At 43.8% G+C, this 13,716-nt stretch overlaps 1 protein-coding gene across 1 annotated transcript; it reads right to left on the reverse strand.

Annotated features, from left to right (window-relative positions):
* Window positions 1-15: 15 nt before the first annotated feature.
* Window positions 16-13,705, reverse strand: si:cabz01101003.1 (ubiquitin carboxyl-terminal hydrolase CYLD). Its single transcript, XM_031727055.2, has 17 exons — window positions 13,593-13,705; window positions 13,122-13,344; window positions 12,515-12,632; window positions 12,028-12,185; window positions 9,200-9,706; window positions 8,887-8,992; window positions 7,154-7,614; window positions 5,552-5,717; window positions 5,257-5,398; window positions 4,044-4,166; window positions 3,484-3,575; window positions 3,327-3,390; window positions 2,069-2,267; window positions 1,872-1,980; window positions 1,661-1,779; window positions 1,312-1,519; window positions 16-1,228 (listed from the first exon to the last, which is right to left on the reverse strand). The coding sequence occupies exons 2-17, from the start codon at window positions 13,287-13,289 to the stop codon at window positions 1,044-1,046; spliced, it is 2,925 nt and encodes a 974-aa protein (XP_031582915.1). The 5' UTR covers window positions 13,290-13,344; window positions 13,593-13,705; the 3' UTR covers window positions 16-1,043.
* Between the last annotated feature and the right edge of the window lie 11 nt (window positions 13,706-13,716).

Genomic DNA, 13,716 nt, shown 5'->3' on the forward strand with positions numbered 1-13,716 from the left:
ACACGAAGACAGAGGAACAATATCAAATCTTTAATCTCATTGCGTGTAGCTGGATTACATTAAAGAACCTGTAAGCAATTTAACAGTTTAAACATCGATGTGCAATCTGTGCTGTCAGTTACAGGGAATGCTATTATATACAGATGAACTGACGTGTAAATAAAGCAGTGCAAACTGAACTGTGCAGAGTACATGTGTTACATGTTACAGGCACAGTGGTTTCATACAGTGTGAGAGCATCATTAAGGCACAGGTAAGCTCACCAGCAGGTTGGCAAGTGTACACAGCTCTTTACCAAAACATAAGGCTCTTTGTTCAACAGGCACAGTAGAAGTGTGGAAGTATGGCTGACTGTTTTCTGGACAGACGGTGGTTTATTCTCAGACCCTCACCACTCATCGTCCTTTACTGGGCAACACTTCACGAAAGAGTTTAAAGTGCATCTTGTTTGTAGACAAACTGCAACTCCTGATGTACAGAAGATGTGAACGTTAAGGCCAGGCCATAAATCTGCAGCAGTTTGGCATTTAAGCAGTTTTAAACATGGATGACCCAAAAAATTAGCCCCAATAACAGACCTACAGATGTAAAACAAACGTCACCCAGCTTAACCTTTGCTGTTTTACACCATCTTCTTATAAACCTTTGGACTCTTGCTGCTACATCTGCTATTTTTACATCTCTGAGTGTGTGAAGCTGCGGGCAGCCAAGACTGGAGAGTGTTCCTGATGATGAGCAAAGTTTCTGTTACAAAAAACCTCATGGGTTTGTACATGAAGGCCAGTTTGTGTGTCTAACATTACTCACAAAGAAAAGAAGCTGCACTTCAACATTCCCATCTCACTGGGAACTTCAGTCTCTAACCCCACTTCACAGGAGGGAGTAATAAAAAAAAAAAATGCTGGTCATGGTGAGAATAAGGCAGGTTTCATGTTACACCTCATATTCTGAAGTGCAATGTTTTATTCGGACAGCTGTGCGAAGTGAAGAACCTGAGGACAACACGTCCACTTCAGTCTGCATGTCTGTGCTGAGTGTCCGTGTCACTTGTACAGGCTGAGCTCGGGGCTGTGGTACAGGCACATGTACGAGTCGCAGAGCAGGCGGCGTGCAGCCTCCCTCAAGGAGCTGGGGTCCACTCTGCTCAGCTCCTCCTCCGACAAGCTCAGGTAGCGGCCCACCTCGGGACAAGCCTTCACTTGGGGGATGTTGAAGCCGTTCTCTCCACCTGTGTGAGAGCGCATGGAGAAACGTGAGCGTGTGCTCCTCGCTGGCTGAATTTAAGATTCGGTTATCGTGTTTGAGTTTCACCTTCCCGATCCGCCATGCTGTCGAAAAACAGCCAGTCGGTGTCGAGGGGCCCATTCTTGACGAAGCTCACGTAATGGCTGGTCTCGATGCACGTCACAGCGAAGAGAGACATTCGCTGTCGCGTGCAGTGCAGGGGGCCTGTCCACTGTTCCCCGGGGACGCCGATCTTCACCGGGTTGTGGGACGCTCGTTTCCTGTGACTGTGGACCTGGTGATCAAAGTCAATGAGTAAAAAACACTGTATCATGTACAGAGTATCAGCGATCCAGAAAACCACAACACGATTCCATCTTTAAAGCAGAGGCTCTTTGGTGCATGTCTCTATAAACCTGAAGCAGTGAAGGGCTACCTGAACGTTGCAGGTCTTGCAGTACTGTTTCAGATGTCCAGGAGTGATGTCTATATCATCGTAACACTGGAGACACTCCCACTCGGCTACAGCCTGACAGATGGTACACTGCCTCAGAGCTGCAAGAGAAAGGAAAACAGAAACTGAAGCTACTTCAAATCTTCAGTGAGCAGGAACAAAATAACAAATCGCTCCCTGTGATCATCCTTACTGTCATCCAGCAGGTCTGTGATGTCCAGGCTGAGGGTCGGCAAGATGGCGTCAAACATTTTGAAGTCTTTCCCGAACCTCGGCATGAGCAGCAAGAGGCAAGAGGGAGCCTGGTGGGCACATCAAGCCACACATAGGAAAATATAGCAACTCCTTTTTACTCTTATTGATGTGAAATCTCAGGCTTATTTCAGTCACCTCGACAAACTTGAGGCCGGAGTGGAGGAAGGAGGACTCCAGCAGGGTCTGGACACTGGCGACCCTCATGGACGGCGCTGAGGAGAGGGGGATCGGGGAGTCGACTGGGGAGAGAGACTCAGGCGAGGAGGGAGAGGGGGGAAGGGCAGGTGGGAAAAGCTGATAGAGGTGACACTCCTGTGGCTGCTGAGACATTGATCTGAGAGGAGAGGAAGAAGGCGGGAAGTTAAATATGTAGAATGAGCTCAAGACTTAGGTGATGATCAGGCCTCAGCTCCTCTAACTCGAGCTACTGAACTTGACCTTTAACTGCTAAACCTTTAACATTCGATACATTGTTGTGGTATTTATAAACAAATATTACCTCCTGAAGCATGTGGTTTTCTGTGTGGTACAAACCATCCAACACGTCTATGCTTCAGGTTTTATCAATGAAATTCCAGCATTTATGTGTATGGTTTTTAAATGCAGTCTGCAAACCAAGCTTGTGAGATCTAGCTGTCTAATTATGCTGCCCTCTGGCTGGTGGTCTGATGCTTGGCTGTGTAAGCATATAGTTATCCGTAAATATTTGGATATTAACAATTTTCCTTGTAGTTTTTCTCTCTGCGCGCCTTCACAGTAGATTTTCAATCAAACAAGATGTGAGCCAGCTTTAATTCAAGGGGTTCAATGAGAGTATTGCATTAACTCTTTAGGACCTGGAGCCATTTTTACCCTTCAGCCATAAAAGACTGATGGGGTATTGTCGTTACCCTGGCAACGATAGACAACCTGGAAGGTGAAACACTTCATGGATTTCTAAGCAAATAACAACATGGACAAGCATGAAAACACTGAACGCAGTCTTCACAGGGACACTACAGACACAAGAGGAAAGTCAAATAGTTTTAGGAAGAGCCACAGTCTGTTTGACCTCCAGGCTGGAAGTCCCTTTTCCTTTAGTTAGATTTAGACAGTGTGAACTTCAACAACAACCAGGCAAATAATTCCATCACCTTTGAACCAAAGTGAACTGGTGGCAGGTTGCGTTCTCACACAGGAATGCATGAAATGTAGAAGAGCGGCCGTGGTGGAAAAATGTCATCCAAATTCAACTTCCAGCCACATCGATGCAACAGCTAACCTGTGTGTGTGTGTGTGATAATGACTGTGTGCAGGTAATCTGGGAACCAAGGTCCAGTGAGAAACTGTCCTACTTTACACTGTCCATGCAGACAAAAAGAAAAGAAAAAACAGAAAGTGTTGGCAACATTACCTGATCTTGAGAAGCGGCTCAACTCGGAGAAGCTGGAAAAGCTTGTTGAGGAATTCTTCAGGATCTGACAGAAAGAACAAGAGTTGTATGACAGCATTCCTCACAGTCTTAAAAATGTTTGCAGCACAGTCCCTGGTGGAGGAGAACACTTACATACCTTTCTCCTGGTTGGTGAAGCCCATATCACTGTTTGCAGCTTCCAGCAGTCGCCTCAACGCCATTGTCTTACTGGCACACACGTAGCCATACCTTTAAAAACACGGCAGCACACAAACACCTTAGACACGTCTCACAGATATATGACAAGAATGTGAGCACAAACTAAAGTTACGAGTGCTTCAGCCCATTCTAGTCAACACGTGAACATGTGGTGTTTAATGACTGCAACCTTTGTGGGCTTCCTATTAGAATGACATTAGTGTTTAACGACCACAAACAGAACACTGGTATAACAAGCATGTTAAGTTTAATCCAAAGGTCACTGTGCTGGATAAGTAGCAGTAGTGTTAGTACTGTTATCAGATAACCATGGCCACTGACTCGTGTTTTAAAGCCAGTCTCAAGTGGTCATGAGAGAAACTTCAGTTTTTGTTGTAGAGATAGTGACAACAGAAACTGATAGTTAAGAGACAAGAAATGGGCACCACAGTCCCTTCCATCAGACCTCCCGGTTCATTTAAACCAAACAATGAACACAACAGTGACAACAGCACAGACCTCCGCAGTGGGTTGACAATGTCGCAGCGTAGAAGGTCCTGAGCCTGACTGGAGCTCTGGTCGGTTTCGGGGTCGGTGGGCCAGAATAACACACAGTCAGCTGAACTGCAGCAGGAAAACAGACTGTGGAGACAAAAGCACACAGACGGGGTATAAAACAAGCAGCTGGGTGCAATCTTGGTGCAGCCCCTCATTTCATCCCAGGCTCCTTCATTTATACCTGTAGGTAGATTTGTTCAGCAGTCGTGAGTCATCCATCCTCACATGCACACTCTCAATGGAACAAATATACATCATGCAAAAAATACTAAGAGCGAGAATTAATAATAATTAATTTGGGGCATCATGTAGCCCACAAAACTGGCAAAGCTATAATTTGTTTATCTGCGTGACGGCTGCTTGAACAAAGCTGTTTTTAAACCAGAAATCTTTGTCCAGAAGGAGGAAACTGAAACTCTGTGCAAAAAAAAAATTGAACCAGTGAACCGCTGTAACTGTCTGGTGTGCAGGGATGCTTGGGTTCAGCTGTGCTTCACTGATCAGCCTGTTAGACCGCTTCACCATTCGACTGAGTGGTTTTCTGTTCTTTACAGGTAAATATCCGAAGCAGGACACCAAGAAGAAAAAGATAAGAATGATTCAGTAAAAGCACAATAAAATAAAACCATCATTGTTTTTATCAACGTGGAATCAAAGAAGCCTTCTCAAACATTCTCGCACAGAGCTTCACAATAACTGCTCCAAGATATTTATAACACTGGACATATTCCACAGTCGGACATGTGACATCGTATGTGAGTGCACTTTCATGTCTTTTGCCTTCAATATGTTCAACTGAAGGTAGCAGTTTTAGACTGCTAACCTTCCTCTAAGTCACTGGTTTCCAAGTGGGTGGAGTTGTGAGATGACGGTCTTAGTCATATCTACTCTCTTCCTCATCCAGCAGCAGAAAAAAGCCTGTCACATGCATCACTTCTAATGGTCACATTTAATATGAGCATCCAGTATTGTAACAGTATACACAGCAGAAGCACAGCAGGTCCGCTATAGAGCACAGTGACAAAAAACATTCATTATCAGCCTTTTTGTGAACCATCTGAAAGATCTGGCATAAATCTGAAAAACCAGCTTCTCAAACCTCAAAACATTATATTTACACCAACAGTCTTCTTTCTATGAGATGTTGGAGAGTAACTCATTTCTCAGATGTTACCTGAACAGCGTGGCATCCAGGTAGCAGGAGTTGAGGTGACCCTGGATGCCTTTCTTCCAGCCCTGGTAGAGCTCCCGGGCCTCGTCCCCCTCCACAGGAGGAGTGTGCTCCTCCACGCGCTCACTGCCCCACTCTGCAAAGGCTGGCAGCCACAGACACAGAAGATGGTATTAGATATCAGAGCATCATAAATACCACTTTAACAGCGATCATCAGCATGTCTGCAAAAATGAGACAGAGAGCTTTGACTGTGAGGTGCTGGCGTGGCCTTGTGTCAGATTACAGCCTGCTCTACCTATAGAGTTGCATCGCTCCACTTGATTGACAGGCATCTCGGGGGCGGGGAATCTGGAGTCCCGTCTACAGTTACGAAGCTTTACGAAAAGCCCCTTGTTGGCCGGGCAACGAAAGTGACGCTCGCCGAGGTAACTGCCATCCGTTCCAGCAGACAGCTCCTGTTCCTGAAACACACACACACACACACACAGAGGGTGGGAATTTATTAGCCTAGTGTAAACCAGTATGATAGAAGGTCATTAAACTAATGGAGTGAAACCTGTGACCTGCTTCAGGCAGGCGGCCCGAGTCCTACGTGCTGACCTGCCTCACAAATCAAACACATCCTCCCTCTGGGGCTCATATCACCCCCCTGTGTTATATGCAGCATATTTGTGCTCAGAGCCCACACACCAAACTCCAAGTTTCCTCTGCTGCTGTAACAAAGTATCTGATTCAACTGTTGCTGGTAAAAATGAATCCACTGGGACAATATACTGGAAGAAATCAGTTTCTGTACTGAGCTTGATGTGGCATTACAACTGCTATAGATTAAAAAAAAAAATTAATGTAGCTGAAGCAGTAACCTCTGTAACAAAAAGGTGAAGCCACGGCACAAGTGCCAAAAACTGCAGTACCTCTAATGCCCACTTGAGGCTGTCTCCCAGGATGAGTCAGTCCCCACAGACTCCTACGATAGCAGATCTATCTCTATAACCTTAAGCTAATCTATACTTGGAGTGATTCACAGTCACATGGCCACAAGAGACCACAGACAGTGAGCAACATACTGCAACTTCAAGAGCAAGGGGCTAAGTAGTTGATGAGTTCCTGGTGCCTTCATCCATCTTTTGTTCTGTGTATGTGTAGGTACTGAGATGTCACACATTTGTCTATCCTCTTTTGAAGCCTCGAGTTCAGCAACTCAAACTCTGCTTTGTTTGACCTATTTCAATCTTAATGGGATGATAATTTACAAAATGGACATCATGTTGTAGTAATTCAAACTCTGAACTAAGGACTGAGCCCATGAACTCGCCAGGTAAAAATTTACTGAGGTCATGAATCAAGTGACAAGAATAATATATACAAAGTGTTTATGTAACAAGGAGCTGTCCTCCAAAAACGCAGCATTACAACACTTCTGCAGAGGCTTTTCAGACCACCTGCGGCCAGCAGAACACAGAAGAGGATCAAGAACAGGCAAGACTTTATCAGCAATCAGTCCACAAGAACCAATTAAACGCCAACAGTTTCTTTGAAAAGAGAGTGTGCAGAAACATGAGTGCTTGGTATGAAAGGTATCCTTTAAGAAAGAGCGAATGATCTCTAAGTGTAAACAAACTGCAGCTTCCTTTTCCGTTGCCCTCATAAAAGTTAACAGGAAGTTTGTGTAATAATGAAAAAGGATATGTGGTGACAAATGTGGTGATGGAAATAACCCGTTTTTGTTTAAATAATAATGCTAACACGACTTTGTCGGCATAAGAAAACAATGATTCAGTTATAAGTAGCACCTGCTTTCAATCCGTCTGTGAAGTAAAAAACTGAAGTAGAAAACTCTGTATTGAGTGTACAATCTAATTAAAGTCATAAAAACTGAGGCACAAACTGTCCTTACCAGTTCGATTCCTGCCACTGGCTCTGAAATCCCGTTTATCCATCCAATCCAGCGGATAACTCCAAACAGCGGCGGATCATTCACTTCAACCATCGACCCCACCTCCAGATTGCTACCCGATCCTGCCTCTCCATTCTCTGCTGCGTCGTCACCGTTACCCGGAGCCCTCAGCGGTGAGGCGGGTCCGTGAGTGCCGTTGGTGTGCTGCTGCTGGCCGGCTGTCAGGCCTTGTGGTTTGGGAGGCGGTAGAGGAGGAGGGGCAGGAAGCCCGGGTTTCTGGGAGGGTTTTGGCGGAGGCAGAGGGGGAGATTTAAGTGCTGGTTTGATTGGGGGCATCAGGGCTATCTTTGGAGCAGAGGCAGGCGGTGATGTGGGGACTGATTTAGTAACCGGGGGGAGTGCCACCTTCAGGACGGTTCTGGAAGATTTGTGAGTGGGGTTGGTTCGATGGGACTTTGGTTCTGAGGATGCAGAAGTGAAGAAGTTAGATGTTTATTTTTACTGTTATGCTCCTGCAACGCTTCGTCTCTACAAAGCTCAGGTGTAAACACAGTTGTGTCCACATAGCCCTCATTCACATCCTCTCAGCCCTTATGACAAAACATAATTCCTTGTTTTGACTGCGTTTTCATTTGGTTCATTTACACATCTCTGTATTGCTTTCACTTAGTGATTGTTGGTGTTAATTGTTTCTTTTCTGCAAGAGTTTTAGGTCAAAAAAATGTGGCATGTGACCCATTACAAGCAGAAACACTTCACAACTTGATGTAAACTTGGTAAGTGCCTCCTTCGAAGTCGTCATTTGCTGCTTTCTAGCTCTTCTAGCATAAAGAAAAAAGACAGCGACTTATCGAGTTTTGTTTCAGTTTAGGAAGTGTATTGATTCACAGTTGATTTCAATTCCATTTTTATTTATACAGTGCCAAATCACCAAAACAATATTGTAAGTGAAAGAGCCTACAATAATACAGAGAAAACCCCAACAATCATATAACCCCCTCTGAGCAAGAGCTTTGGCAAAAGTGGGAAGGAGAAACTCCCTTTTAACAGGAAGAAACCAGAACTGCTGTCAGGTCGATCGGTGCACGTTAGGTGGAGAGAAAAGCTGCACTTGTGTCTTTTCCCTCTTGGTGACTTCAGTTTATGAGGAGGGAAAAGGAAAAATTTTTCATTACTGCATGTAAACAGTTTAAACGTTTCTTACTTTGCAAGTAAAACAATGAAAAGAATTCCCCTTAAGATACTGTGTGGTTATGTAGGCCCAAGGTTTATATGGTTAATTGAGGTGATGCAGGTAACACAAAGGTAATACAAGTATTGTAATGACTTACTTTCTGTAGGGAAAGAAAAAAGCTAGATTTGCGTAGTTTGTAACAGTTAACAAAGTCAGGTGTAACACAGGGTTTTTTTGTTTGTGTTTCTGACTCAACCACAGAATCTAAAAATGGAAGCAGTGCTGAAAAAAGCACAAGGAAATTACCTTGAAGTGGACAGCTGCCAAATTTAGGCAGGTTTGGCTTTTGGTCTCTATGTTTCTCAGTCAATTCTCATTTGACCGTGTTAATTGTGGAAAAATACTGGAAATAAATCTGCCATTTTTTATTCCATTTTTCTATATAGAAGTCAATTTATTTTAAGAAGACTGATGAAAATCTAAACTTTAAAATCTAAAGTTGTTGAGTTGCCTGAAATAACTCAGGCCTGAACTTTCTGAGTGTAAACAGCTGCTTTACCTAAGGAAACCTTGTTGACTGACACCAGGGCTCCATAAAGGATTGAAGGAATGTGGCAGAGCTTCTCTCCCTTGTAAGTCCCGTCCCAGTTACCATCAGGAGTGTCCTAATGTACATAACACAGAGTCAAACATTAAATCCAGATAGAACGGCTTCACCATTACATTGTATAAGCCCGTCAAAATGAGGGAAAATACTTTTTGCTAACAGTTAACATGTGTCTTATTTTCTACAAAAACAAAACAAACAAACAAACAAACAAACAAACAAACAAACAAACAACTTCTCTCTCTCTCTTGTGGGTCATACTGACCAGAATGGCTCCCACGTACATTCCTGATGAGGCCCGGCCTGGCAGGGGCCCACAGAACACCACTTCCCCTGCACAGACTTTGTCATCCAAGGGGAAACACACACGCTGCCCAGGGCGAAACAGCGGGGGTGACGCAGGGCCTCGGACATGGTTTTGAGTTGTGACGGGTGCCGACTCTGCAGTTCGTGGGAGGATGCTAAAGGGGGACACCTGAGAAGAGCTGTTGGGTGGATGCTGGCGGAAACTAACGTGACGACTGTGCTGGTGCTGATGCTGCTGCTGGGGTGGCGGCTGAAAATGGTTTGGGCGGCCATTGCTGCTATGGTGACCATTGCTGCTGCGGTGGTGTTCTCGCTCGCGGGGTCGCTGTTGGCCTTCGGAGCTGCTGGACCACTGGCGGGGCATGATGAGACTGGCTGGGACGAAGAGGGCGCAAGCTTCGGGGCAGGTGAATAACCTCTGGCCTTTGTAAGTGCCGTTGCCTAGTCCCCTACCCACCGCTGAGCCCTGGAGGACAATCACACACATAGTTAACATAGTTACACAACAGTGACACAACAACTCAGTTCCGACATCTATGGTTTGTATATAAACCCTATGATTGGATTCCCCGGATATTTTGGTGCAGTTTTATGCTCGGAAACCTTGGACCTTTATGTATGCAGTAATTGTGCTGACTGTGCCAGCCACTACATATTGTTGGCAATGGCACTCCCTGATGGCACCAGCCTCCCCATCAGGACAGCAAACTGTAGGAAAAGTGTGAATTAATAAGTTACATTATTTATTTTTATGAATGTCCAAATGTTTCTTTTCAGATAAATGTAGCTTTGGTTAGTCTCCAAAATTGATTCACCCTGTTCATTTTAGCTTTATTTATTTTGTTTTTTAGAAATGTTCCATAGAACACATTTAAGATCCTAATAACAAGTACTACAACATAAACACTTGAATTAAAGTCATGCTAAAGCCTCCTCACACAGGTTGACACAATTATCTGAAGACCCTTCATGTATATTATTGTTTTATTTAAGTGAGTACACATCTAGTCTTTATTTGTATTTCCGCTAACTGTATGTTTTTGTCATATTTGATTTTAGTTAGCTACAAGTCAAAGTCAGAGTGAACTTTACTGCCATTCAGCAGACACAAGGACTGCACAGTGGACTCAACTAACATGACAAATATGTAAAAGAAGCACAACAGCAATGAAGGTTAGTCATCACACGTGAATGTCTGTGCTGATGAATATTAAACTAAAGTTATGCAAACAGAACTATTGCACAAGCCAGCAACAGTTGAAAAGGAAGCATTGTGGAGGATGACTGTGTGTTTTCATGTATACAAACAATTATAGGATTGTGTGTCTGTAGTGCATGATTATGTGTATTTAAAATGAGTACACAATCCTGACTGCCTGTGGGAAGAAGCTCTTGCAGAACCTGGCAGTCTGGTGCCTCATGCTGTGAAAGCATTTGTCCGATGAACAAGGTCCAAACTGGCCAAATCCCAGTCTGATCAAGCATTGCTTCAACGAACTTTATCCACAACAACAACCTCTAGGACACAAAGGATCAGCTGCCAACACCACACTGCCAGAAGGTATAGGACACCCCTAGAGGTTCACATCCCAAGGGTCTGCAGGTAGTTTGGCAGCACAGGGGTAAAATGAACAACATTAGGAAGGCTTTTTAAAACTATCTGTGGGTTACTTGATTTCACACACGGGGTGAGGATCTTGTGATTATTTTATGTAATCTGATGTGAGGAAAATACAGTCTATGGACGGCATGTATAACCAGCATTCAAGGGTTACAGTGGATATTTTCCAAAACATTCATTTCTAATTTAATTTCTTCCTGTACTTAAGTAATGTGTCACCACTTTGCCAACGTCTGGAAGAAGATGGAAAAAAAAAAACAAAACAAAAAACTGTCAACCTCTGATGGAAGGAAATTGGTCAGGATGTTCAGGAGCCACCAAGGCTCAAGCCTGACATGAAGTGGAAACTTCTGCAAGACTAGTGCTTCAGTGAAGACAGCTTAACCTAACAATGCACTGAGAGGGTGCTGACCAAGAAAGAAGCCCCTGCTCCAAAACTGACACCTTCAAGCATGACTGAAATGGGGAACTTTTTTATAGTCAGACATTCATACCAAGGAACACTGTACCAACTGTCAAGCATGGTGGTAATAGCATCATGCTCTAGGGCTGTTTTGTTCCAGTGATACTGATACATTGTCCAAAGTAGATGGAATAATGAAGTAGGACTCCCTCCAAATTCTTCAACTTCCCCTCAAAACAGCTGGACACTTGAAAGTTGGACATAGTTGGGTGTCAACAGGACAGTGTTCCCAATCACGAATTAAAACTGGAACGGATGAATGAGGCTCACACTGAGCTTCTCGAATTGCATTCCAAAATCCCTGACCTCAACCCTACTGAAAATCTAGGGTTGAGGTCAGATTTTAACAGTTTTAACAGTGTAGCTGATTGGTGTAGCGCTAGCACCCACAGAGCCATATCAGCACTGATCCTGTGAATCTTCTGGGTAATAAGTCAAAAAAAAAAAAGAAAAAAAAGAAAGAGCCCAGGAAGTCTCTTCTTTTAGCGATTTTATACTATGGCTCTTTTATACTCTGCCATGTTTTTTTGCCCAGGTTTGGTACCGAACAGGTGGTGTAGGTAGTGAGTTTTACTCTTTAAGAAACTGCAAAGCAGGTTTAACAGTATCAGCTACACCACATAGAGCATATGAGTAGTTCAAACTGCTGATTAAAGCCACTTTAAATATTTGAAAATTCAAACAATCCAATGATGAAGCCAACCTTGAGTTGGACCCCAAAATACACAGCGCTGCTTCCTCTGGTCAGGGGCCCGATGTACTTCAGCTCTGCCTCTGCCAGCTCATCCTGCTGACCTATTTGGACCCACAGCGGGGAGTCAGACGGCAGAGAAGCCAACTGCTGCAGCTTCCCAGGCTGGCCTGAAAAACACAGAACAATAAAACAAACAAACAAATAATTAGCAGATTACAAACTTCTAATTACATTTGATTAACATCCTCTGGGACAGTTTTTGGTCACATTTCAGGCCATAAATGTACTTATAATAGAGAAAAGCTTCAGTGTGCTCTACAATTAAACAGCTATTACAGTGTGCATAGTGTGCAGTAAAAACAGGGCAGCTTATGAGTAACTGGCAGCACTTAAAAGACACAAATCTGAACTCTCTCTCCTTAGAAAGTGAGTTAAATCAAGCTTCGAGCACATTTTAAGTAAGCAGCTGTAAAATCTGCAGTATTTTGCTTCTTACTTAGAAGTTTTAGTCGAGCCTCTGGATCTTTAACAGCCTCCAGCAAGCCAGTGAGGTCAGCTGGGACATCAATTAAGAATCTCCTGTCTATTTTTCCCATGAAGTCATTGTCCAACACCTGCAGGAAAAGAGGAGAAACACATGTGGGAGAAAGAAAAAGGGAGAGGAGGGATGGTGGTGTGGAGTATGAAGCAAAAAGTAAGAACAAAACAACAGGAAATTTAACTCTGAAGATTTTAAAAGGAGGAACTCAGCAGCGGCTGGTCGATGCTCTCATCTGAAGTTCAACACAGTGAATGTGATAGGAGCAACAAAAGAAATGGGCCACCCAAGTGATGCATAATGTATATAATTAACTGAGATTGCACAAAAACACCACTTTAAATGACTTTTCGAAATATTATCACAAAATACTCAAGATTACTCCACCAATGTTAATTAATTTTAATCATTCTAAGGAAGTAAGATAAATAAAAACAGCTTGTATTAGTAAAGTTGAAGCTGACAAATGGTAGCACCTTTCAGACTCTCCTCCTAGCACTACACAACAAGTTCCTCCATGTGTCAAATCTTGTGTAAATCTGTGAATGCAAATATATGTTAATACCTTAACCCAAGGGCTGTCCCCTTTTCTACCCAAATCTTGCTCCTGGCAGATGAACCCCCGCTGTAGCGCAATGGTACCTTCCAGCTGGTCGCGCACCTTTATGTCGGTCGAGATCAAGAACGTTTTTGGGGGGCGGCGCTTCCTGATCTCCTCATGGGCCCCTGACATCTTACGTGTGTGTTAAGTGTGGCTGGTTCACAGTGGAATTAACCCCTTCATTTTTCTAAAAATTTGAGAAAAATAGTTAATTAAAAGACACGTAAAGAGGGTTTTAAAAAAAGAAACAACCTGTCTGTCGGGGCCAAGAGGCAGCAGCGGCAGGTAACGTTTAAATTTTCCTCACTGGCGTTCAAACTGAAGGTTTGTCAAAATACCGCTAAAAATGACAAAAGGCTAACTTTCCGTCATTTTCTCAAACGACAAAGACACAGTTAGTTTAGTTAATTTCGTAGGCGTCTATCAGAAACTCACCAACTTCATGAGCTCCGACCGTCAACATTTCCCCTCACATTTAAAGGAGCTCCGCTGCAATAACAAACCACACTGTGAAGCAGGAAGCGGCTTGACTGACACCGGCGGGGGCCAATAGCAAGTT

The sequence above is a fragment of the Oreochromis aureus genome, linkage group 3 (genome assembly GCF_013358895.1).
Source record: "Oreochromis aureus strain Israel breed Guangdong linkage group 3, ZZ_aureus, whole genome shotgun sequence".
Taxonomy (NCBI): Eukaryota; Metazoa; Chordata; class Actinopteri; order Cichliformes; family Cichlidae; genus Oreochromis; species Oreochromis aureus.